Source organism: Leucopleurus acutus, assembly GCF_964270905.1.
Source record: "Leucopleurus acutus genome assembly, chromosome: 8".
In the NCBI taxonomy this organism is placed as follows: Eukaryota; Metazoa; Chordata; class Mammalia; order Artiodactyla; family Delphinidae; genus Leucopleurus; species Leucopleurus acutus.
Genome location: NC_139151.1, coordinates 3,223,024 through 3,249,886, shown reverse-complemented (window position 1 = coordinate 3,249,886; position 26,863 = coordinate 3,223,024). Strand labels below are relative to the sequence as shown.

The window sequence follows — 26,863 nt, the reverse complement described above, 5'->3', positions numbered from 1 at the left end:
TGTAACTATTCTAACTATTCTATTCTATGTTTTTCAAAATTCTACTTATGCAAGTAACACCGAACCATTTGTTCAGTTTCAACTAGGGCTGTTTATTGTGTCCTAATAGGTGACTGAGGTCCTTCCCTACCCAGTGGGCACTGACTGCGGGGGGAGAAGCTTCTTTCATTCACAGAACGCCAGTCTGTTCTTAGTAGACATCTAGAAACACGGAGGCCTGATGCCCAGAGGTAGCCTGTGAGGCCTGATTCCAAAGCGCAAAACGCGAGGCCTACAGCACAGCTAGGCAGCACCTGCTCACCCACATAGAGGTCAAGCCTGGGCACATTTTTCATTTACGTTTGGAATAAGGGTTAATCACATAATCTAGGAAGCGTTCAGGAACGTAGCCCTGTGAATTCTCACAGTTACAGATAGTATCAAAAATTAACCTCACAAGTGGTGAAAAGAACAGGAGAGCTGAGAATTCTTTCAAGTTTTAAAAAACAGCACTGTGATATTAATAACACAGATGAAGTTTATTTTCATTAACTCCTAATTATAAAATTCCATCTCATGTGATTCATAATACCGTGATGTTCCATTGCCAAAAGTAACTACGTATTGATATTTTAGAAATGCCGCAGGGCCTTTATGTAACTGGTTGCTGTTTTGCCTAAAAAAAATAAATAATGCTTCTTGTTTTTACTTTTACTTATCTGGAATAAGTAGCTATTGATATCGGCTGAAGTCAGTGTAAAGATTTATTTACCTGAATGCAAATATTGACCAATAGGGAGCCTGGCTCAGTGTTTAATATTGAAGGACAATAAATTCCGATATTGACTTGGCTGAGACATCGATATTTGCATTGTTGTAAACATTTAAAAACTCTCCGTGAAATATTCTTCAGAAATTCTCTTGTCCTCAGAAGAGCTGAGCTAGAGTTGTTTGGGGGAATCGCTTGTGTCTGGAAGCTAGTGGGTAACTTGAAATAGCAATAAGTTGTTCTGGTTTCCGAGTTTACACAAAGACACATCTTCTCCGGTGAGAGTATTCAGATGGCAACCCCAGGCCGCACCCCCAACTAGAAGGTTTTTGTCTACAACAGAGTCTCCGTGAGCAGCTTATGTCTTTAAAAACATCTCATGTTTTCTGAAGAACATCTGATCCTAATACAGTGAATCATCATTAATTCCAACGAGACTAATTCATAGCTGGGGGTATTTAGACTCAGCTGGCGTGAAATTTTTCTTTGTGTTTACAGTGGAAGGAAGATGATTTAAAACAAATTGGTAGGGCAGGTAAAATGATAAATTGAATACTTATTCAACTGAGAGAAATCGGCACAAAATCTTATAGGTACCTATGAACACCTGTGTGCTCTTGTAACTTAACTGCAAGTTGTGTGTGTGTGTGTGTGTGTGTGTGTGTATGTGTTAATAGAGTATATGTAACTTTTAACTAAGTGAATACACATGTGGTCACATACCTTTGACAAGGTGCCTTCACATTATCTTATGGAATTGGAAGAAATAAGACACAGGCGATTTCTCATATACAGTATGCAAATTAAGCTTCTAGTTAATCCATGACTCCTAATTATTTGCAAGTTGTTAAAGCCGTAAGCTACCTTGACCAGCCCAGTAATACTAGGTGACTGACATAAGGTAATGAGCTGCCTGTTGGAGAAGCAGGGACTGAAGGTCTTAGCCCAGGGTTTGATGTCCAATGTCTTTGTATTAAATAAAGGCAACTCTGACAGCACCCTGATGGGAGATCAAAGAGCTTGGGAAGACAAGCAAAGCAGGATGCCTATTAATGTGTGAGAGTGAATTTGGATGGAAAATTTGGAACTTAAAAATATTTGCATCGTGGGTACATTCCTAGAAGATGCAAACTAGAAAAAAGAAAAGAAATGTCCTATATGCCTTACAATGCTTAACTCTCTACTCTAGGCTACTCTCCCAGTTATAGCGCGGTCTTCTCAGTCTAGGAAATGACAGTGCTTTTAGCTAAGAAGGCGGAAGGCAGGGCCAAGACTTAAATGGGCCTTTCCTATTACATGAGGGGCTTCTGGGCACAAGTGGACATTTTCCTGCCAGTAGTGGTGTCCGCAGATGAAACACTCAGCTCTTTCCCAGTTCCCGTGGCCAAAACAGACCCTGTTCTGTCATCGCCCTAGAGGCTCCATTCCCATCTCGTCCCCAACCTGTTCTGCCTCTTCCCTCTTCGTCTTCTCACTCTCCCCTCCTCCTGCCCTTTGGGGAAGCTGCCCCCTGCAGGTAGGATGCACTGGGTTCTCAGCCAGGTAGACCCGTCCCCTGACCTCCAAAGGACTGACCCAATCTCCCTCCCCTTCAGTCCCCTGGGTTCTGTAAAGGAGGATTGTCGTGAGTGTTAAATAAAATAAAATACATGAACTATTTGGCGAGCGGAATGGAAGACCCTCAACAAATGAGAACTCCCCTTGTTCCTCTTGGCCTTCTGTTCACCTGGGAGAGAGCAGACAGCTGCACCCGTGCACGTGTTTGCTGGGGCTGCTGACTTAACCGGTGGACATTTATGTTCTCAGAGCTCTGGAGGCTGGAAGTCCAAGACCAAGGTGTGGGCAGGGTTGGCTTCTTTGGAGGTGTCTGTCCTCACAGGGTCATTTCTCTGGGAATGTCCTCATCTTACAGGGACACCAGTCATTGCTGGATTTGGGTCCACTCTCATAGCGTTGTGTTCCCTTAATTAACTCCTTAAAGGTCCCGTCTCCAAAAACAGTCATATTCTGAGGTACCACGGGTTAAGGCTTCAACACGAGAATTTGAACGTGGGGAGGACACAATTCAGCCATAACACCAGTCCCTCCCTGCCCTCTGCCTCCCCAGCTCCAGGGCTGCCACCCACCCCTCGCTCCTGCTGCAGTGCCCGTGGGGGGAGGGACAGGGCCTGGAGGGGCTGCCGGGCTTTCCTCCAGGCCCCCAGGAACCCGACCCGAATGCCCAGACCCGTAGGTGCCATGGTCGTCAGGCTCAGAGTCACGGGGCCTAAGTACTCGGGAGTCTGAGCTCACGGCTTTGCCACATGGACGCGATGATGAAGGCGCAGCTTAAAGGCAGACGTGCGCTGGCTCCCCGGGGACAGCCGCGAAGAGGAGAGTCTGGTCTGGAGCCGCTCTCACGGGCCAGCAAGGAGCGAGGGTCCCAGGCAGAGGGAAGGCTGCTCCCGCCTTGCTGTTCTCTCCAGCCTGCCCACCTCTCGGCCCCCTGCCCTTCACCCCCTCCCACCTGGACCCTGCATCTCTCAAGAGCCATCACGGCGGTGTCCTGTTGGCCCCCGCTGCCCCTTGCAGGACTGGACCTTGACCCCTGTCTTCTTCGTGACTTCACCAGGGCATGAACTGGGAGCCGTCCTGGCTTTTCACGGCCTACACCCTCCCCCTCCCCCTCCCCCGTGATCACAGGAACATCATCGGAAGCCACTGCTCTGAACCCTCCTCTTATCTCTCTCCTCACCCTTCTGAGCCTTTTTTTTTAATATAAATTTATTTATTTATGTATTTATTGGCTACATTGGGTCTTCGTTGCCGCGCACGGGCTTCCTCTAGCTGCGGCGAGCAGGGGCTACTCTTTGTTGGAGTGCACGGGCTTCTTATTGTGGTGGCTTCTCTTGCTGTGGAGCACGGGCTCTAGGCACGTGGGCTTCAGTAGTTGTGGCTCACGGGCTGTAGAGCGCAGTCTCAGTAGTTGTGGCTCACGGGCTTAGTTGCTCCACGGCATGTGGGATCTTCCCGGACCAGGGCTTGAACACGTGTCCCTTGCATTGGCAGGCGGATTTTTAACCACTGCGCCACCAGGGAACTCTTTTTTTAATCACCGTGTACCTCTTGAAGAAACTGGAATGGAGTCTCTCGGTCTGGATGACTCTGTCCTTCTCTGGCTGGCCCCTCCCTGCCACCGTCTCTCTCCCCACCCAGCTCCGGGCCGGAGCCACACTTACCTCTGGCAGGTGCAGTCAGGTGTGGCCACCGCGTCACCTGGGCTTGCCTTGCTGTGTCATACAGCACCTGCCACCCCACTCACCCCTGCTTCTCCTTGAGCGGCACCGCCACTGGCTTCCCCTGGGATCAAATTCGCAAAACAAGTTTCACTCTTGGGTCGGGTCCAGTGGCCGCAGAGGAGATGATTTATTCTTCACAGCACACTCCTTTCTCTGGAAGAAATGGATCTTCCTGTCTCCGCGCCCGGCGCTGTTTGCTGCCAGTTCTCGAGCTGTCGGCCCCCGTCCTGGCCTTGACAGATGAGTCGTGTCCCACCAGGGTCTTTGCAATTCCAGGCACTTGCTTCCCTCTTGTAGATGGTCCTCTTGTGAATGCCACCCTCCACCTTACCCCACTGCATCCTGAGACCAGAGGAGCTGAGCTCAGGACCGGCCCCCGGGTAGGCAGCGCTGGGGGGTACCTGCAAACTCAGCATCATCCCCTGCGAGGAAAACCCGTCTCCCTAAGTGCTGCCCCAGAGGCTTGGCCACTGGCTGACAATCAACCATTAGTCAGTACCTTCAGTGTGAGTGTCTGCGTTCTGTGAAATAACAACTCATATCTACACAGCATTCTACACAGCGTTCTACAATTCACAGAACGTTGCCATATATTTAAAATATTTAAGTGAATCTATAAAATGTAGGGTAGATATTCATCCTCCCTCGTTTCAAAGGGAACGTAAGATAAGCAGCTTCCTCCAGATAGAGCAGTGACAGTTCAACTAAATCAGCCAGGTGACTGGCTTCAGGGCACCCCTGTCTGTTGCCGCCGCCGCTCTGGTATCCATCGCAGGAGAAACGGTTTAAATGCCTAGCAGTTGTTTGCAAATGGGATTGTGTTTCTGGTGCTTTCTTGGAAGACGGTCTTGTTTGAAGGATTGGAAGAAGATAAGGAAGGAGGCGTAGGAGTAGCATAGAAGTACCACCAAGGACAAGGTTAGGGGAGAGAACACAGAGACACCCCCATGCTGGCCACCATGACCCTCACGGTGAGCAGTTTGGGCCGCTTGCTCTTGTCTCTCTGCTGTGTCGTGGCTGGAACTTTTCGTACTTCCTCACCGCGTCTGAAGAAACTCGATACTCAGGGCTCTCAGCTGGGCACTATTGCTGGGAGATATTTGAATACATGAGTGCACGTTTGGTTCTCAGGGTGACTGGAGGGGTCTAATGGCCTCCAGCAGCGGGGGGCCTGGGACACCGTAAGTACATCAGCACCGCCCAGGGCGGTCCCAGGGGGAGTTGAACTTACCTGACCACCATGCCTACAGTGTCACCACTGGGGGACCCATCACATCTAGGAGGCTCTGGTGTTGGTCCCTGGACTCCCCGAGAACCTCGAGGGCCGCACTGCTCTGCTCTTCCTGTGTGTCTGCCTGTTCATCCTTCCTTTAAGCTGTTTTTCCTTTTCAGCGCGGTGTCCCCCTTACTCTTGAAATGACTCAACCATAGGAAAGCTCTCCCTGATAACATGAACAAAGACTTCCTCCTTTAAATTCCTCCTTAGTGTGTATTTATTCTTCAAAATATTCTTTGGACCCATAGAGACCCCTCAGGCAGTTGGCAACAGAGACTATACTGTCCAAGGCTCATGTACCATTCCCCCACATCAGATCTGTCTCCCCAGTTTTGAAGCCCTGGAGGCAAGGCCAGTCTCATCTCAGTTCTGTTTGGTGCAGAGCTGAGTGCTTTTCTCATGCACAAATAATGCTGCAATAGCGGCGGTCCTCCTCAAAATCATGATTTTTGGTCAGTGGAATACGCTAGGCTTTCCAAGTGCTTATTTTTCATAACGTCTAGAATGAATAATGGAAGGAACGTGGCACTCGCGACTCAGATGTTCTGTTTGGGGACAATTCCTCCTGATGACTGAGGGGAGCCTTCTTTGGTGCAGCGCTGGGCGGCGTGTCAGGCCAGCGTGCATGTGACCAAGCAGGGGGCCCTTGAGCCATGTATGTGTCATGCCGGCAGTGCGTATGAGGTTGAAGTTCTCTGAGTTCCTGGGGGAAAAAAAAAAAAAAAAACATCTGGTTTAAGAGAAAATAAAACACTAAAAACTTGAAAACGGATCTGAGAGACTGAACAACCCCTAGAGAATATCATTATAGGAAATCAAGTGCAAACGAATCAGGGCCTTGTGACTCCATGAATGTTCCCCAACATAGAACATCTGATTTAAAGGGAAATCAATGGCAAACTAAGTATTCTGCTAAATAAAGAAGGAAAATGTGCTAACATGTATGCATGTGTGGGCATGCACGCAAGTGTGTCTCGATAACTTAAAACTGTGTGAGCTTACGATTTGGGGTCTGTGTATGCCCAAGAGGGTGTATGTGAATAAAAAGGAAAATGCAGTGTTCTGGGGATGTGTTTGGTGTCTATTTGGAAAAATATTGAAGAATAATTTGGGCTCTTCATCCAGTAAACATTTATGTGGTTGACGGGGACAATGTATATTATCTCTGGAGACCAGAATGTTTAAAGGTAAAATTTGAGTTACTTTGTATGCTTTGTGAAATATAATCTCCTCTCTTTGTGAAATATAATCTCCTCTCTTAAAAATCCATCAGCACTGTGTGTGCACATAGCCTAGAATCAGTGTTTCTCCGGGAGTTGAAGCAGACAGTTTACCAACCAGCATAGAGGGGAGACAGCCAGGGTGGGGCACAAGAACAGGATGGAGAACTCAGTGCACCCTCAGTGGAATCCAGAACTGAGAGCTCCGCGGGCCAAGAAGGTCATGAGCTTCCCAAGAATCCGCAAGCTCTTTGAAGGAATGTTGAGTTTCTCAGTGCACAGAAGATCCACATTTACTTAAAGGACAAGTGGATTTTAAGAAGCTGTAAACCTTGGGGACGTCCAAGATTCTGACATATGATGAAATTTGTTTGGCAACTGTGTTGTACCGTACACTTTGTTAGCTCCTAAAGTTAGCTACATTTTTTTAGTGTACGTTTCTATGAGTTTTAACATATGCATAGATTGATGTACCCACCACCACTGGAACTGGACCGAATCCACACCAAGACATGCATTGTTTTGCCCTTTTGTAATCAAGTTATTACCCTTCTCATAACCTCTGTTGTTCAGATTACATGAATTCTGTTCATCTGTTTTCAAGTTCACTGACTCTTGACTTTATTTCCATTCCGCTATTGAGCTTATCCAGTGAATATCTAAATTCAGTTCTAAATATTTTTATTTGTTTATTGTTTATGGCTTCTAGTTCTCTGTTGAAAATTTCTGTTTTCATATTCATTTCAAAAGTGCTCACTTTTACCCCGTGGGACACAGTTATACTAGCTGCTTTCAAGTCTTTGATAATTGTAACATAAAGGTCTGCCCGGGGTCAGTTTCTGTTAATTCTCTTCTCCCTAGTGAATTGTTTAGCCTTTCCTTGTTCTTAGTGTGATTAGTAATGGATTATATCCTGCACATTTTGAATATTATGTAGTAGACTCTAGATCCTGTTAAAATCCTTTGGGAATATACCCGGAGGTAGCTGTGTTAGCAGACAATTAGTCCAGTTAGGTTCACACCACAGCCTCGACCCTGCTGCTGCTGTGGTTCCAAAGTCAGTTCTGATTTCAAAGCCTGAGCAACGTCATTAAGATGGTCCTTCATTGGCCAGCTAGAATGCCGGGTGGTGGCCCACACAACAGTTTTGTTCTCAAAGCCTTTGGTATGCTGGTTTAGGTGAGGTCCGTACACGCTCAGTGGTGAGCCTGAGATGGTTTACGAGCTTTACGTGGTCCTTTCGTGAGCTCCCTTCTCTCTGTGATTCCCTCCCACACTGGCTCCCAGGGGAGGCCCTCAGCCTAGAAAGCAAAAGCATTAGCTCCCCGTGGATGGTTCTCTTCTTGTGACTGAGTGAAACTCCAGGGCAAAGCAGTTAAAGGGAAGGAAGAGACAAAAGTATAACAGAAATTCCTTCAGTTTTCCAAATACAGTTCCTTAGTTCCTCTGGTCACGAAGAAGGTTTTTGTTTGCCTGTTTGTTTGTTCCCCTCGCCCCAAGTTTTAGGTGGCCTCTGCTGCTACTACCATTGCTGCTGGACTGCAGCTTCAGGACCGAGGCTTACCTCAGGGCAGTGCCAAGAGGGAAAAAGGAACAAAACAAACAACAGGAACAAAAAGTAACGTCCCTCATCCTCTCCCTCTTGCAAGTTTTCCCTTTCCCCATCCTCACACCAAAAAGAGAGGGTTCATCATGATGCTTTTTCAGTTAGCATCCTCTACGCAGTTTTAGAATTCTGACTGCTCTGCGTCTAGGCCAAGAAAGGTAGGAGGAAGAAAAATACCCGGAAACTTACCACTATATTGTGCTTTATACACGTTTTGGTTCTCCCCCCAGTCCACCTTCTGTTGATTACTTTTCAGAGTCCTCAGATTTTTTAAAATGTGTCTTGTCTAGTTGTAATGAGTGGGAGAGATCAGTTAGTGTGTTTATTCCATATTAACGGGAACGATGAGTTTTGTAGAGTATTAATGATACTAACGATAACTGATTAAAACAGTCTGATTTTTTTTTATCATCACCATGCATGTGTAATTTTAAACAATATCTATGAACAGACATCCCCACTGCCCTGTCTTTGATAAACAATTGATGTAGGAAAAATGGAAGCTGGGAGCAATAGAAAATGGGACTACAGAGTCCAGGTATGTGTGCCATACCTCTTAAATGATAGGGCTGCATTCCTTCATTTGGGTGTTTGAATATGTATTTGGATGTAGAGTGCATTGCTTTCAGAGATGCTGTCCATACAAGTATCAACAGAGAACACTTGTGAATTATAAATTCACTGAGAGTGGGGAACACGTCAGCTAATACTTTTATTCATCTATTCATTTAGTAACTATATCTTGTAAATAACTCTATGCTACAGATACAGAAATGTTATCTGCCCTTAATGAGCTTTTAGTCTGAAGGGAGAAACAGGTAAATAAGCAGACCATTTCAGTATGATGTAATAAGTGTTATCACAGAAAAAGCACTGAGTGTTCAGGGTGTACAGTGAAGGGGCTGGGGGCAAGATGTTATCCCAAGGGCACCAGAACATTTTAAGGAAGGATTCCCATGAGAGATGAAATCTGAGCTGTGACCTGAAAGGAAAGGAAGAGGAAGCCTCAGAGAGAAGGTGCTTCAGGCGATAAACGTAAGTAAAACCAAGGACAGAGCATAAGATGACATTCTTCTGGAGTTTCTTCAGTGAGATTTGACCCAAGTATGGAAATACATTAAGGGAAAATGGTAAAGAAATAAAGACAGGTTAGGTCATGATGATACGGGAACGCATGCCGAGTTTGGTTGACTTGATCAGATGCCCATACCTACCTAATAGTATTATTGAAATATAAAATAAAGCAGATTATATCTGTAAACGAGTTTTGTCTGGACTTGAGAAAATCCAGGACCTGTTTCACTGGTCTCAGAGTAAAAGGTGATACAGTCAGAAATAGAGAGAAGAGGACAGATTCAAGATGTATTTCAGAGCTAGAATCAGTAAGATGTAATGATGGATTCAGTATTACAGTCAGGGAGCCGTGTTGAGAATGACTTCCAGAATTTTTTAACTGAGCAATTTGGTCAATAGAGGTGCTGTTTGTTTGTTTGTTTATTATTGGAGTATAGCTGATTTACAGTGTTGTGTTTGTTTCAGGTGTACAACAAAGTGAATCACTTATACATATACATATATCCATTCCTTTTTAGATTCTTTTCCCATATAGGTCATTAGAGAGTATTGAGTACAGTTCCCTGTGCTATACAGTAGGTCCTTATTAGTTATCGATTTTATATATACTAGTGTGTATATGTCAATCCCAATTTCCCAGTTTATCCCTCCCTCCCATCTCCCCCCTGGTAACCATAAGCTTGTTTTCTACATCTGTGATAAAGGTATGCTATTTGTTAAAGAGAAAAACTGAAAGAAAATAAAGTTTGAAGAAGTGAATCAAGAATTCCATGTTGAACATGTCAATTTTGGGTTATCTGAGACTTCCATGTGACTGTTTTAGGTTGACCAATGCGTATGTGAGTCCAGAGCTCATGAAAGAGAAATAGGGTGGAGTTGTAAACTTGTGAGTTATTGCCATATAAACGGATGTACCAAACCATGAAATATATGACATGACCTGGGAGATTATTGTGCAGTGAGAAAAGAACGCCTAGGACCAAGCTCAGAAGAATCCCAACACATAGAGTTTGGATAAAATAGGAGAAACCAGTAAAGGAGATTTTGAAGGAGCATCCAGAGAGGTAGATGGACAATTAGGAACATGGGGCGTTAAAGCCCAGAGAAGACAGTTTAAAGTCTCTTGAGAAAACACTAAAATGCGTACAAAGGACTTGGCAACTTGGCCATCGTTCAGTGACCTGGGTGTGAGAAGGTTCAATGGCAAGATGGGTTAGGGAGAGATGGAGGTGTTAACGTGAGGTGAAGAATTCTCCATAGTGCGTTTGGACAATAGTTTCAAGAAGTGTGGTTGTGAAAAGGGCCTGAGAACTATGGGGTCTTTGCAGAGTAGAGGTGTCAAGGCAGATGATAAACAAATGTAAAAACCTAGGTAGGTCACAGCTGTGAACCAAGGTTGGGAGAGCAAACTGATGTTTATGTCTAGAGTAAAGTCAGTTGGTGTGACTGCCCAGAATGATATGTTTTAAAATAATAATAAAAATAAATCTGAACAGAGAACAGATTGGTGGTTGCCAGAGGCTAAGGATGGGAGGTAGGCAGAATGGGTGAAGGGAGTCGAAAGGTACAAACTTCCAGTTATAAAATAATTAAGTCCTGGGGATGTAATGTACAGCGTGGTGAGTATAGTTAACAGTACTGCATTGCATATTTGAAAGTTGCCAAGAGAGAAGGTTTAAAATTTCTCATCACAAGAAAAAAAAATTCTCATTATATACGGTGATGGATGTTAACTAGACCTATCGTGGTCATCATTTTGTGATATAAACAAATATTGAACCATTATGTTATACACCTAAAGCTAATATAACGTCATATGTCAATTATACCTCAAATATAAAGTCTTTGAGGAATAAACAAGCAAACAAACAGTGAGAGAAGAACATCCATGGGGAGAGCAGAAGCAGATGAAGATGTAAGAGAAAGTAGAGGTAACTGATGGGGTGAAGTCCTTCAAAGGTAAGAAGGGAAAAAACACAGAGATCAGAAGGAGGAATTGGCATTCTGATGGAAGGAAAGACAGACAGCTGTCCTGTTAGCTAGTGTAGCACAGGAATGGAGGAGAAGCTGAGGTCATTGCCCATGAGTGATTGCAATGCTGGGTCACAAAACCTAAGTGTTCTAAAACTTATGGGACAATGAGATGACAAGCACAGATGTAGAGGTCTGTAGACTGGATCGTGAGAAAATGAGTGATGCCTGTCTGATGTCTGATGCCTTCTGGGTCCCCCACCACCCTCATCAGCGGATGACCAGTGGATAATAACGTAGATGGTGAAACAGCCATGTGTCTAAAGAGACTGAAGAAGGAAAAAATAAACCTTAAGAGTATGGTTCTGAGAGCACTGCAGAATTCCAGTGGTGAGTGCTCAGCTGAGGTGGGTGATCAGGAATGTCTGGTGGAACCAGGCTGCTGGTTTGTGTGATGCTTCCAGAGCAGACCCAGAGAAGACAGATCTTTGCATCCATCCAGAGTGGGGATTCCTCAGCCTAGTGGAACATACACGGATAGAGGTAAAGTCATTTTAGGTATTTTCCAGTGAGAGATTACAGTGACGGGTCCTTAAAATCTACATTTCATCAGAAGGAACGTCAAAGGTCGATGGGTGTGAAGCCTCCGTGAAGTAAAATCATAGTTTCCATAAAGTCACTAAGCAAATGTTTTGGCAAAGATGGGAAGTCCTGGACAGAGTGAGATGCTCAAATTCATGGCTTTGGAGGCGGTACAGTTTCTGACAAGTTGCAAGTGTCGTTGTGGAGGAGGCCACTGAAGCGGGCAGAGGAAAACTCGGAGATCAGGAGGTCAAGAGTGTGAGAATCAGGTTTGGAGAGATACCTTTCCAGATGTGAAAAGTCACCGAGAATGATGGTTGGAGTTGGGATGGAGATGAAGAGTCTAGGTCAGGAGCAGAGGTGCTCCGTGAATGAACAGGAGCCCCCCAAAGTTAGGAGAGAGCAGAGACGTGGTGAGGAAGGGGAGGGTGTGATTATTTGGATGCTAGAAGAGGCACAGGGCTTAAAAAGGTGCGGTCTAGAAGTTTCATGGTCGAGCAAAGATACAGAGAAAGAATAAAAAAAATTCGTAGCCTCCAGTGGACAGGACAAATCTGCGGTGGAATCCATTCTCCCAGACTCAGAATGACAGTGACGGAGAGGTGTGTCTCCAGGAAGAACGGGAGGACATCAGGGATCATTCAGGGCAGGCTCCAGAGTGCAGGACAGAAGGTTGTGCAAGAGTGTAGTGTTGAGGCAGAGGAGAGGATTTAGGAAACAGGGTGATACGACTGGAAAGGTCAGACGTGTCCACCAGGGGTCGGCAGAATGCAGCCAGCAGGCCAAGTCCAGCCCGCCACCTGTTTTTTGCATGCCCAGCAGGAATGTTTTTTACCTTTTTAAAAAGTTGAATGTCCATCCGATGAAGAATCGTTGGTAGCACAGTAAGATGAAGTGGCACTGAAATGGCATCGTCTGTAACAAAGCGTTACTGGGATCCAGTCACTCTGGCCCGTTTATGTATTCTCCGGGCTGCTTTCGCACGACAGCAGCAGAGTTCAGTAGTTGCTGCAGAGGCTGCTGTATGGCCTGCGAGGCCTAAAATATTTGCCACGTGGTCTTTTACAGAACAAGTGTGCTGAACCTACTCCGGAGGATTGGTTATAAGCGCCTCCTGGAGAAGAGAGGTTCCTCAGGCCCATGCTGGGGTGTCTTCAAAGCGTCATAGGACACTCGGGTTGTGCTTGAGCCAGCTGTCCCCACAGGCTTCATGCAAGACTGGTTACGGCCAACTACTCCCGTGGGGCTGACAATGGCTTTGAGCTTTGATGAGAGCACAGCAGTCATGGGAGCGAGCTTCTGATTTACCTAAACAACTGTGTAACTGCCTTCAACAGACACTTGCATTCTGCCTGCGTTCTCCGTCTGACATATCATTTTATCATCTGTCTGTGCTCTGGCTCTCTCTCCATCTCTCTCTCTGTCTCTCACTCTCCTCTCTGTCTCTCTGCCTCGGTCTCTCTCTCTGCCCCCCTTCTTCACCAGTTGCTATCTCCACCGGTTGATTCATGAGCTCCCCTCCACTCCTCCCCTGCCCCATGGAAGGTGCCAGCAGTCAGGTCTTAGATGTGGCAGTTAGTCTCCTGAAGTAGAGAATTAGGACAGAAATAAAGAATAATTTGTGGTCCCTCAGTTACCGTTGTTAGATTTTTCACTTCAAGTACAAAGGACGTTTTTGCTGGTGATCAGACAAAAGTGTTCCTCTATCCTATCTCTTGGAATCGTGGAAAAGGAAGAGAGTGACCAGGTTGGAAGGAGACCAGAGGGGTGGGAGATAATGCAATTTAAGCAGAGGTGGAAAGAAATCAGCACCGTCAGGGCAGGCAAAGCCTGGGAATCCTGAGAAGGAAGGAGGGTGGGGAAGTCACGTGAGCACACGTGAGAAGGGGGACGCTTGTTCATCTCTGTGCATTTTAGGTGTCAACCCTCTTGCGGCAAGTGCTGGGACTTCTCAGGGAGGTTTTGATGCTCCAGCATGGTTTTGCCCAATTAGGTCAAGTTCAACTTCAAGCCCTTGCTTGCTTCCATGTCCTGTTGCCAGCTTCCATTCCTCACCCAGGGCTCTTATCACAGTGCCTGTTAGTGTTTCTGCTGCAGAGGCTGCCCGTGCCTCTGCGGAGGCCCGTTTTGTGTGGGCAGCGGCACTTTTTCCCTGCCTGCCTATCCCAGGAAGGTAAAGAGCCTCATCGTGTTCCCTGCAATCATTCCACTACTAATTGCATATAGACAGAGCTGAATCACCGAGCTGATTCCACTTGGAAAAAATGCAACCGAGCTGATGATGACATAAGAAAGCTCTCTGAGACACTTCTGATTAGACACTTCTGGAACACGCTGCCTCCTCACTCATTTGGAGGAATCAGGGGCATTAGCTACAAGAGCTTTCAATGAAGGGTATTTGTGGAGATGGCTAAACCAAGCTCTTTTCTTATTCACTCCAAGTCTAGCTTGAGGAAGGCTTTTTAGTCCCCTTTAGGAAACGTGGAATAAAATTATCTATCCTTAGGAGATTAGAGAGGTCTCTTTATGTGCCCAGCCCTTTATCGGAAAAAAAAAAAAAAAAAAAAAAAAAAACCTTAAAAGATAGATATCTGCTGTTTTCTTAAAAGTTACCAAAGAAGGTTTGAATAGTTCATTATGAGAGTCAGACCAGCCACCAAAATTATAATCCATTAGTTCATTCATTCAGTCTTTGACCATATGATGATGGGGTACCTTCTGTGTGTTCAAGGCTGCTATAGATATTGGAGATAGAGATAAATAAGGGCCCCCTCTCTCTTATAACTTTGAGTGGGGTGAACATATGCAATTACATAACAATGCAGTGTGATTAGGGCAACACTTGAAGCAACAAAGTAAACTGGGTAGAGAGGAGGTAAGGAATTTTGATTTTCAAGAAAGGGTTCCCAGAGGAGTAGTATCCTAGATGGTTTTGAAGGCACAGAAGGAGAGGTTGCGAGGCACAGATAAACGGCTCAGCAGCGTTGGAACTTTCCTGGTGTGTCTAGTGGGTGAGGCGGGAAGGAGTTGGCAACAGAAGAATCTAGAGATGGAGACAAGAGTCATCTGAAGGACGAGGGGTTAAGCCGGGAGGAGATGGATTTTTATTCTTTGCAATCGTTTGGGCATCAACAATAAATATAATAGCCTGGAGGCAGGGGTATCAGTAGAGAGGGGATTGCAATAACCCAGAGTAGATAACAGCAACTGAATTAACATAGTTAACAGTGATGAGGGAAAGAAGAGAATAGATTTGAAAGCGGTAAAGGGGGTACAAACCGCTGGATGTGTTGATTGATGGTGAGAAGTGAGTGAAAAAGGAGGAATCAAACGTGCGACTCTTTTTTATCTTAGGAGAACGGGGAGGTGGCCCTGCCACCAGCAGGGATTAGCGGACACAGGGGTGAGAGCAGTTTTCAGGGGCAAGGTGATGCGTCAGCCCGGGGTGTCTGGGAGACACACGTGAGGCATTCCCCTGAGTTCTGTGCACAGAGGTAAGCAGGTCGTCCTGGGATGATGACATGAACATGGAAATCGGGAGCAGAGCTGGTCATTTCAGATGCAGGAACTGGATTCAGAGTGTAGACTGACCAAGGGGAGGAGATTGAGGTAGCAGAGGAAGGGAGCCCACCTTTAATATCTTCCATTATGTAAGGGTTGAGTGTCTCAGATTCCTCCTAGAGTCTGTTCCTTCTGACATTTATGGATCATCTCTCGTGTGTCAGCCAGTCTTCTGTGTGCTCACATTCTCTGATCTAATTCTCAGACCCAACCTAGGGAGGGAAGAGTAAGAACGTACCCACATTTCATTGACAAGGGAACTGGGAATCAGTAATTTACTCAAGGCTACGTAATTCCTAGAGAAAGAGCCATAATCAGGGCTCAGCAGCACCACGTTTGTTCTGACAAATCAGGATTGTCTTGTTTTCACACTTTGTGTTCCATCTGGACGTAGGTATGTGTGCCTGCTTTTGTGCGAAATGAAGAGAGATAGAAGGAAACCTTAGCAGTGGAACTAATGAAAGCATACATCTCCTTTTCTGTGCACTCTCTCTTCACATCTCCGTGATGGGATTGAAGGTCCACCTGTGTGTAGAGGACAACTCGGAACAGAGGTGGGAGGCATTCCCAGACAGGTGGGCAGCACCGTGCGCGTGTCTCAGCCAGTGTGATTCAGTAGCAAGTAGCTTTGGTGGGGGAGAGATTTTGAGAACTATTTGCAAAGATTTTATTATGTTAAATATGTTCAAAGCCTGTAATCGAAGCTGGCTTATTCAAAGGTTTTCCCACGCCTCCCTTTCTCACTGGACCCAGATGACCCTACATCATCAGGCTTCATGCTACTCTAAGGGCATGTCTGTGTGGTGTCGAGTCATCCTCTTACATACATGGGCTGCCTGTGTCCCCCTGCCCCCAGGCCAACCAGGAGTGCAGGCTGGCGCTTCCATCCCCAGAATCCATGGCACCTTGCAGCTTCCTCTCAGGATCTGACTTGAATTTACTCATTAAATTATCTTAATTATAGATTTAACCCTACTCCAGGTTTTCTCCTCTCTTCCTTCTCCCAAGTGGTCATTTTGTCATTGAGTGTTTGCTTGGTACAGTCGCGAATACGTGGGATTCTTCAGGAAAGCCTTCCTTCTGCTCTGCACCTGAGGATGCTGCAAAGGGAAGGCCTTGCTCCCTGCTCCCTCTGTGTCCAGCAAGCCTCTGGTTGATCTCCAGCGGTCAGGGGTCTCTGGGGAATGGGCGGAACCCCGCCTGCTACCTTCCTTTCATCCTAAGTCTTGGTGGGAGGAGAACTCCCCTCGTTTGGTGAACAAAGCACTGCTCAGATCTGCATACCTATTCTTGAAAAGGATGATTTATAAGTTACTTCATTTTCCATCCTCCACAAAATATTTAATGAAACATACGCAAGGCTGTGCTTTACTCCTGGAGTTATTCCTTCTTCCAATCATCAGTTCTATTTTGAGGGCATTTTCTCTTTTTCCTTTGCAAGCCTGGGGGTTGATAGAGACTTGGTTCTGTACAGTCACTGGGAGATGAACCACAGGACCATAGAATGGTCTATATGAATCTTTCTGTGCCCTGTGCTCCTTTCAGAACGCTTTTCAGAAAGAAATAGAACCTCTTGTTAGGAAAAGCATAAACACACAGGCACATATGCATGATGTCATTTCCTGAGGTCCAGAAACCCCTAGGGTTGGGGTTCTACAGCTCTCAGATAAGAACTCCTGCTCTTAATCCAGAAATTGTCTTCGTGGCTAAAGTACAGATGGCCCTGCGTTCCCAAGGCAGCTCAGGACCAGGTGGCTAAGATGACCCCCTGCAGGTGGATGTCTGACCACTTGTGTGCATGATGGCGCCAGGAACCTTAACCCAGTAGGGGTCTCTTAAGAAAAATAATTCCCTTAAATTAATCTGGACAAGGAATTTCAAAGCAACATTACATCCCGCAGCACTCAGTCCTGGCTTATATCTCTAGGGTTTTAGAAAAAGAGAAAGCAAACAGCCAATGTACGAGGTAATACGACACTGCGGAGTTCTATATTTATCCCCTATCAATGTCTTTCAGATCAAATTGGCTGAGTTTACAAATCAAAAGCTGATTTCTTTATTTACTTTTTATTTTTTTTAGCAGCCATCAGCTGTACCACTGCAAATACTCAGGTTCCAGACACCAAGCTGCAAGCTCACAACATCCAGCTGTGCGCTTTTTGACTTTGAAATCATTACCCGTAAGACAGAGTCTGCATGCAAAACTGAGCTGGGGGTCCTCATGAAAAGGCAGCCAGCAGAAGAGCACACGCTCCTAGGGCCCAGCCAGCTGCTGGAGCCATATCTGCAAAGACAACTTGTTGTTAAGGAGAGGGATGTACCTCAGAGACACACAGGACCTGGGTCGGTGGCGTGCAGAGGGCTCTTTCTTCATATAATTGTGTTTCCGGCTGCAGCTCCTCCTTACTACAAAGCTAAAGATTATTCCCAGGAAATGCCCCACTTAAAAAATTAAGGGAATTCAATTCTCTTTTTCTTTCTATAGATCATAAAATATTACATTTCATGTATGCATATTCATACCTATTCAAAAATACACATATATTTTGTTGCAACTGACAAATGAGCTCTTAATATATGAGGATCTGTGCTGTTTTGCAGTTACCTTTATCCCTAGATAGAGATAGATAGATAGATAGATATGTAAATAGAGAGGCAGAGAGATGGAGAGAAGATAGATGGATAGATAGATAGGGATAGATAGATTGATAGGTAGAAATATAGTCAGGAAATTTACAGTTGGCATCAGTTTGTGTAATTTTTAATTGGATCTCTAATTACTGCTTTATGATAAAATCACATTAATAGATTAATTTGAAGGTTTGGGGTGGGGGGCTGAGGGAAATGATAAGTTTCCCAGGCCTAAGAAAAGTCCAGCTGCAGCAGAGACAGCTGCAAGCCTGCCAGGCAGGTGATGCATGGGGACACTGCCACACACACACTTCACGACTGCAGCTCTTCTCACCAGCAACCAATGCTGATGTGTTCAAGGGAGATTCCTCTCCTGGAATGGAAGCCAGCGACTTAGGACAATTCAGCCCATCCCACGCCCCAGAGTTGGCCCCTTCTGTTTGATGTGTAATATTCTCATTGGCCATTTGAACGTGTACCTCAGTGCAAGAGCAGAAAAAGCAGGTTGGGCCCTCCAGAACTTTGAAAAGTTTCTCACTCTTGGAGAGATCGCCAGACTGTCCTTTCTGCCAGCCATGCTATCTGCATCCGAAGGAAAGGTCAAGGGGAAAAACAAATATATATATATACATATATACACACACACATACACATATGTATATATGTATGTGTGTGTATATATATATATACATGTATATAGGTACACCCATATATATGTATATATATATGTATGTGTGTGTGTGTGTGTGTATATATATATATATATATATATATAAAATATGTTTATATCCTCTTATTCTTCGTTGTGAAATTAGAGATATTTTTCAAGCCCCCAGCTGGTTTCACATGGGCTATGCAGCTGCAATTGCTTTCTTAGAAGAAATGATCCCAAGAAATTGTATCCCTTGTAAATCAAATCGTATTTTAAGTGAACGGAGTAGAACTTTCTAGTTACAGGATCTGTGGTGAATCCTTTGTCAAGTTTATTATTATTAAGTCCCTACTGGAAAAGCAGAGATCTGATTATTCTTTCATTTTCACGTTGAGATTTTCCTGTATCAAGGATCAGATGGGCTCAGGCTGAGCTGTAGGATCAGTAACGATAGTCACGAGAGCTGCCGTTTATTAAGGTTACCATGTGCTAAGTACTTCACACGTACTTAATACTCACGATCGCGCTCTAAGGTGGTGTCATTTTCCCATTTTAAAGAAGAGGAATCTGGAGTTTGGAGAGGGAACCATCAGCTAGGATGACTTCAGGGTCCAGTGTGCGGACACGGGCACTCAGCACCGTCTGCAGCACAGCCAGGGGCCAGCAGGGCTAAGAGCCGAGATCAACCCTTCTGCTCCAGCTGAATATCAGACCCTCAGAAGCTATCCTGTGTAGATAATTCAACAAGAATTACCATTCTATTTGGAAATGCTTTTTGGCAACGGTCGTCTCACCCTGTCACCGCAGATGTTGCTGTGTGGGTTTTCTGTGGAGCCCACGAGCCCCCAGCCTGGTCCTGCAGCACAAGGATTTCCCCCAGTGCCAGGTTAAGGTGGCTCTGAGGGCCCATCTCCACGCCTGGGGACCCTCAGCTTTACCTCTGCCTCGTTCTTGGAGGCCCCTCCCCACCGCCCCTCACCACTGCCTCTGCTGTCTGAGGGAGAGTGAGGGTCTGTTCTGAACAGTTGTTGGCTGCGGGCTCAGGGCCCCAAACTGCTTTGAGTTCTCAGGGGTAGGGCGGGAGGAGGAAGACCTTCCCCAGTCCATCAGCAGGTGCTGACCTTGCATCTCATGGCAGCATCGCCCACCTTTAGTATCTTCTTTAGTTCTGGCTTTAACCACTTCCTCCCTCAGACCTCAAACCGGTCCCTCTGGCTTGCAAGGACTGCTGTTGAGGAACACTAACCATGCCTCTATCACGATGTTCTTGTGGACCATACCTCCCAGCATCTGAGCAAAACCACGTCTTCCTCCGTCAAAGCACAAAACTTCCCATGCTGGTCAGCACAGAATCGAGGCACCTTGGAGGGACACCATCTGATCTGTCCTGTAAACAGCTCTCCTTGAACCCCAGTCTGGGTTGAATGGGAACATCTTGATGCAAATAGAGAGGGAAAAGGGGAGCAGAGTCTAGAGGACCAGTCGACTAGTCACAGTATTGGAACTAAATGTTTTAAATGATTCCTTCCAACTTTTGAATTCTGGAATTCTATGTTCTGTATTTTTTTTTTTTTAGTTTCTGAGGTCCAGTGATTTTTCTCTCAGCTGGTATATATTCCATAAAAATATTAAGCAAGGAGACAGCTGTGCCCTCTCCAATAGCTACAGCTGTTCTCTGTAGCTTTTCTTGGGTGTGATAAAAATAATAATTGTGGCTATTATTATTTTCAGTTATAAAGATTTCAAAGCCCAATCAATGAACTCAGAAACCTAGGGTTTTCTTTTCCAAAGGAGTATTACTTAACACAGGGCAGTTTTTGTCCTTCGATGGGTTATAAACTGCTGAGCTAAGTCCTCGGAGAGTGTGAAGTTTCTTTGGGGGTTTGGGGACAGATGTGATCACGTTTCCAACTTGCTTCATTTCACTGCTTGGATTGTCAGATTCCACTTAATGAAATAGCTGTATTCCTGAGAAGTTGGCTGTAAAACAAATTGTGTTAGAGAAATCACACTTCCTCCTTGATCTCCATTTGTAAAGGTGCATCCCCCTGAGGAAATAATTGGTCCCCAGACTAAATATAAAGTTTGCTGAACACTTGATAAACCTTTTAAAATCACATATTTAAAGAGAGTCTTCTGTTAGAACACTAACACCGATGATATTTTTTGAAGTCACGAAATACAAATATTTTGCTAAGAACAATTACCAAAGGTGGGGCTGTCTTGGGAACAGAGCCATGTGAGTGTTAGGTAAGCAACAGGGTCCCTGATTTTTTTTTTTTTTAATTGAATTCGGTCTGTATTTCTTAGTCTATTGGTCAATCAGGTTTTTTGTTTGTTTTTAATTTATTTTTGGCTGCATTGGGTCTTTGTTGCTGCACGCGGGCTTTCTTTAGTTGCAGCGAGCAGGGCTATGCTTCGTTGCCGTGCGAGGGCTTCTCACTGCGGTGGCTTCTCTTGCTGTGGAACACAGGCTCTAGGCGCGCGGCTTCAATAGTTGTGGCACGCGGGCTCAGTAGTTGTGTCTCGCGGGCTCTAGAGCACAGGCTTAGTAGTTGTGGCACACAGGTTTAGTTCCTCCATGGCATGTGGGATCTTCCCGGGCCGGGGCTCAAACCCAAGTCCCCTGCATTGGCAGGTGGATTCTTAACCACTGAGCCACCAGGGAAGCCCTCAATCAGTTTATTAATAAGAAGTTGACAAGTTTCGAATTATGTAAACCATTTTCCTAGGTGCCTTGAGAGCCAGAGATGCCCAAGACATGGTCCCTGCTGTCAAAAAGTTTTGATTGCATGGGAAAATAAGACCAGTGCACACGGCATAAAAACACCATTAGAAGACACTACTATAGCTGCAGGATCGGTGTGAGGGACATCAGGAGACCTGGTGTGCTGCCTCTAGCCCCATGCGTGAGCATGGCCTCCTTTAAACTTCAATTTCCCACATGAAAAATACAGGATTGACCTAAATCCCTAATTCCCAAACTTGACTGTACATAAGAATTTCCAAGTAAAATTATTGACACTCCTCATCCCAGGAGATTCTGATTTAGTAGGTATGAATGGCAACTAAAATTCTATATTCAAACAACTATTCTAGGCAATTCTTCTGAAGTCAGCCTATGTCCTAGCTCTGTTGATCTGTTTTCTTTTTGTTTTTCTTCCAATAGTCTTTGTAAGCTCTCCATTCGAGTGGCAAAGCACTGATCATTTCATAGCCAGAGCACAAATGCTATTAGAGGAAAACTTTGCTTGGATCATTAGTCATTAACTCTATAAATTCAGATTTCAGTTCAGTGGTGTTTTTTTTTTTTCTTGTTTGTCTGTTTAAGCAGTCCCTATAGGGGCCTCATTTCTGGTGATTCAGAGTTTCGTTTTATGTGTATATATACTGGTTTTCTATCTGGTTTTGCTATTTTTGCTCCTATTTGAGAAGAAAGTACATGAGGAGAAAGGTAAAAATAATGACAATGCAAGCTAAAATGTATAAAGCATTTTACTATATACATACTACCTTTCCAGTTTAATCAGCAAGTGTACATATAACAATGGGTAAGCAATGATTGTGCTTTTCCTATAATTCTACATTTGGTCTGGAGAACACATGATAGTGAACTTAAGCTTCATCGGTTTTTGCAGGATGACTTAAGTGTAATCCTCTCCCTCTGGTAATATACATGTAGGTCAGTGGAGAACATACACTTTCCCCAAATCTTTTTTTTTTAATTTATTTATTAATTTTGGCTGTGTTGGGTCTTCGTTGCTGTGCGAGGGCTTTCTCCAGTTGCGGCGAGCGGGGTCCACTCTTCATCGCGGTGCGCGGGCCTCTCACTGTCGCAGCCTCTCCCGTTGCGGAGCACAGGCTCCAGACGTGCAGGCTCAGTAGTTGTGGCTCACGGGCTTAGTTGCTCCGCGGCATGTGAGATCTTCCCAGACCAGGGCACGAACCCGTGTCCCCTGCATTGGCAGGCAGATTCTTAACCACGGCGCCACCAGGGAAGCCCTCCCCAAATCTTAAGCCATCTAACTTCCTTTCCTACATAAAATTGCCTAATATTAATAAATTTATTTATTTATTCACATACAGCAGCACACATGTCCCCACAGAAAACTTTCTAAGTTTTTTACCGTGATTGTCCTAATATTTACGTAGTTGCATTTCAGTCTGTGACAGTAATCCGCCCCCCATCAACTTCTCCATTTGGATATTCCTATAACAAATTCATTCAAGCTTGGTTCCTGTAAGTCTTACTGTGGTCACACAAGAATGCGTTTGGATGATAGAATTAAACTAGACGCATAGCCTGTAGTTGGAAACAAGAACAAGAGACCAGAGAACCCTGTGTCATTTGGTTTCTTTGCTTTGATGGTGTCGTACGCAGCCTCCCAGGAGATCTGAGGTCCTCCCAGTCACTGTTGTGACACTGGAGCTCAATCCAGAAACAGCTGTCCAGAGCTAATTTATTTTCTAATGCTATGGCACTGTTAATTTATAAATTACACTGGTAATTCGAGCTATTATTAATTTCAGATGGTGTAGGGCAAGCCTAATTAAAATATGACACCAATTGCCACACATATGTACCAAGGACCACCATTTAAAATTAATGGGAATATTAAGTGTGACACTGGTCTCCTCGATGCTTTGCACAGTAATTACAGCATCTAGCGGGGAATATCTGACAAATGTAGCCTCAGGTTGGGCACAGATAAACAACGACAACCTAAAAGGAATCACAAGCTCTTCATTTAAACCTCCTCTCTTCGTTTCCTCCACCCTTCCGCAAATCAAGGTTGGTGCTTTTTCCCCTAAAGATGCTTAAGAAACAGTGACAATTAAGGCTCCTGTGACGTGGAGAAGGTTCTCACTGGTTGGGACCATGAGGGTCTGTGGGTTGATGTTGACTGTCTTCTCCGTGTCCTGGACTTTTGCACACTGTTTTCTACTTGTCAGCACGTCCCTGGTTCTTCCAGTGAATTAATTAACTCTTACTTGCTTGCTCTAATAGACAGAGGCTATTCCTTTGCTCCCCTGAAGGTCGTAGAGGCAGGAGTGTCCCTGCACATATATGTGGGCTCCATAGGGTATGAAGACACCTGGGAAATGCTCAGGTTGGACTTAGTTCTGGACAGTGACACAGACTTACCATGACCCAGGAGCCCTGGCCTCGCTGGCCAGGCAGTGGTCCTTCTGTATAAGAAAGCTGTTGTCTTGTGTGTCATTGTCATTGCTCCTGTTATTATCTTGACCAAAAATGGGGAGCTTAACAATGTCACAGAACACATACAACCATAATTTACATACCACGCACATAATTCTTTGTATCACAGTAGTTTCTTCTTCTCGTCATTTTTGTGCTTTGCATCAGCCGATACGGGTGGTGTTGTGGAGGGGTTTTATCACCTGGGGGGCACTGTGCCTCTTCCCTCCCCACTCAGGTGGGGCCCCCTGGGATTAACATAGCCTGGCGCCCCCTGAGTGTCTGGGCGTCCAGGCAGACCACAGGGTGACTAGGACAAGTGTGCAGCACATTAGTGTTCCAAAGTGCTTTCATGTAACTACTTTTCATTTGTTCCTCCAAACAGCCCTGTGAGGTGTTAGGATTATATATACATTATTCCAGGGAACATGTCTTCTGGTTTCTGGGGACAGTCTCAACTTCTGCTTGTTGTCCCAGAATAACTACTAAAAATAGCACCCACTTTCCCTATGAGATGATGCCAGGTCACAGGGTAAGGTGTGCTGACTATCTTCATTTAACAGAGAGGCAGGCTGATCGCGGGATGCACCCGGTTATTTTGTCATCCCCTGTCTCTCCACGAGGAGGTTAACGCTCAGGGTGACTCTGGGAGGGGACAGTGACGATCCTCTTGCAGGCATTAATGTCCTGGTCTGTCCATATCAGAGACTCAAGGCCAGACCTCAGCGAGGACGTCGGGTAGGTAGACGGTTGTTACTATTATTGATAAATCTTCAGTGGGGAGACTGAGTCTCTGGACGGGGATGTGACAGTGTGATTCGCAGCCCTGTCTTCTTGCTCTTTCCTCTCTGCTGTGTTTGTAGTTAGAGGGTGGAGTCCCTGCTGTTGATTTGTGGCCAGAATCTTGGACCCAAGAGCTCCAGCAGATTGAAGTTTATAAAATGAATTTCTGCTGGTTTAATTGAGTGTCTAAATCTGAAAACAGAAATTTAATTTCATTAGTGTTTCCACTGCCTTTTGTGGCTGTGTGTGTGTGTGTGTGTGTAACTGCTAGTGTGGTATGATCACGATCATGGATTCGTGATCTAGGATGATGTCATCAGCTTTGCATTTCAAGGTTCAGCCTAAACGATACCTGGAGACCAGAAAGTTAATACTCACCAAAGGTGCCTAACTCAGATCCCCAGAGCCTGACTGCTTGCTGAGATTCGGGCAGGGTAAATGGCAACATTATTCATCACTTACTGAGGACCAGTAATTCTCCAGACTGTGCTTAGTGCAGGTAGGAACACAAACATTTTAGCTGGTGCATCAGGGAACCAAGAAAGAGCTGGCGATGGACGAGATAAAGGAGTGGAAGGAGGGAGAGTTGGCATGGATCCCAAGAATCTGGACTTAGAAGTGGCACAGTTCTCTGCAGATGTAACCATTGCACACTTTGTTTTCTAAGTCTGTACCTTTGGTGTTTTTTCTCCTGTTCCACCACACCTTCTCCTGCAGCTGTGGGCTTTGTGAGCGAAGATGAATACTTGGAGATCCAGGGCATCACGAGGGAGCAGTCGGGGGACTATGAGTGCAGCGCCTCCAATGATGTGGCTGCCCCAGTGGTGCGGAGAGTCAAGGTCACCGTGAACTGTAAGTGGTTGCAGGAGCCCCCACCCTGCACGTGCCTGAGGCTGCTGCTGTCACGGCCACAACAGAGAGCTGGGCCTCAGCACCACGCCCTGACTCGGGGTAGGAAACAGAGCAGCCTTGCGGTCCGTTTCCTGCTTTTAGGAGCAGCAATTCCAAACTCTTTTAAAACATGATAATAAGTTGGATCCGAAAGTGATTTCATATGATCCGAAACGTGCCTTAACATTCCTGAAAGATCGTGAAATAGCATTCGGTGCATGTTAGACAAGCTTGTCTTTGAATCCCAATTTTTCCCGTACTTTACTCATAATGTCACCAAGCTTCACACTCTCTAGACAGTCATCTCCTTCATAGGGAGCAAGAAAATAAATTAAAAGCATGTGTGTGGAGGAAATATTATAATTTCTGTTCATGGTATACTGATTTTTATCTCATCCTTTTCCAATTATGTATGTTGATGGACATGGTATACATTCCTAATTGAACTATAAATAGATAAACATATATCCACATATTAGAGGGTATAGCTCATCCCTGATTTTTCTTACGTGAGGTACTGAACCCAAAAAGCTTGGAGGCCGCTGGTCTGGACCCCTCCTCCCCCTTTACCATCCAAATTCTCTCTGACGTTGATGCTGCCCAACTTCCCCCCTCCCTCACGCTCTCCCCTCTCGGTTCCTCGTTATGTCCCCTGACTCAGTTCTCTGTGACATTCTGAAAGTTTTCCCTGCTGTGCCCAATTTCAGAAAGTCTTAGGACAGACTAGAACCCAAGAACTAAGCCAGCAGACAAGAAGCCTTTCTCCTTCAAAACTTAGGTGAGGGTGGAGGTAGAGGAGGAATATCGTGTTTTGGTGATTACTCTTTCTTCAATATTTTGGTTTCTGTTGCCATTCAAACCTAATTAACACAAGCAGCATGGAAACAGGTGTAACAATGATGCCATTTTTGTACCCTACCACGATTATTTTTAAAGTAACATAAGATGACTTAAGGTTAATAAAGATTAACCTGAAGAGTAAGGAAATGTAAGCAAAGGGAAAACCTATATAGGAAAATAAGTGAAATCTAGGGGAAATCAGTACATAAAATTTATATGCCAAGGTGGTCAGTTGTGGGTCCAGGATTTGGCTTCCGGTTCCTGAAGCAAAGAGGGGAAACATCATTTGGTTTGAGGTTTATGTCCATAAGATAAAAGCAAATTCGTTGCTTGGGAGAAACACTGCTTTTTCTGGTACTGAGACTCGAAAAATAACTTCACGTTAAGGTCTCCACAAATAGAGCACAATGACATCACATGCAATATTTCTGCAATAAACAGAAGGGCTAGTTGGTTGTGGCTGTTTCTCACTCTGCATTGCAGTGCAACTGTCGGCATTGTCAAGGGCAGTTTGACAAAGCCTTGGAATGAATGCGGGCCACGTACTTAG

The 26,863-nt window shown here is 45.2% G+C and overlaps 1 protein-coding gene across 4 annotated transcripts in view; it reads left to right on the top strand.

Moving 5' to 3' along the window:
• Window positions 1-26,863, top strand: part of LOC309965034 (neurotrimin) — a gene marked incomplete at its 3' end in the record, with an annotated part of 933,517 nt that overhangs the window by 886,311 nt on the left and 20,343 nt on the right. For all 4 annotated transcript variants that reach the window (XM_082844278.1, XM_082844280.1, XM_082844279.1 and 1 more), the window contains exon 5: window positions 25,300-25,434. In XM_082844278.1, coding sequence (XP_082700404.1) covers window positions 25,300-25,434 — 135 coding nt within the window. The remainder of the gene's footprint in view (window positions 1-25,299; window positions 25,435-26,863) is intronic.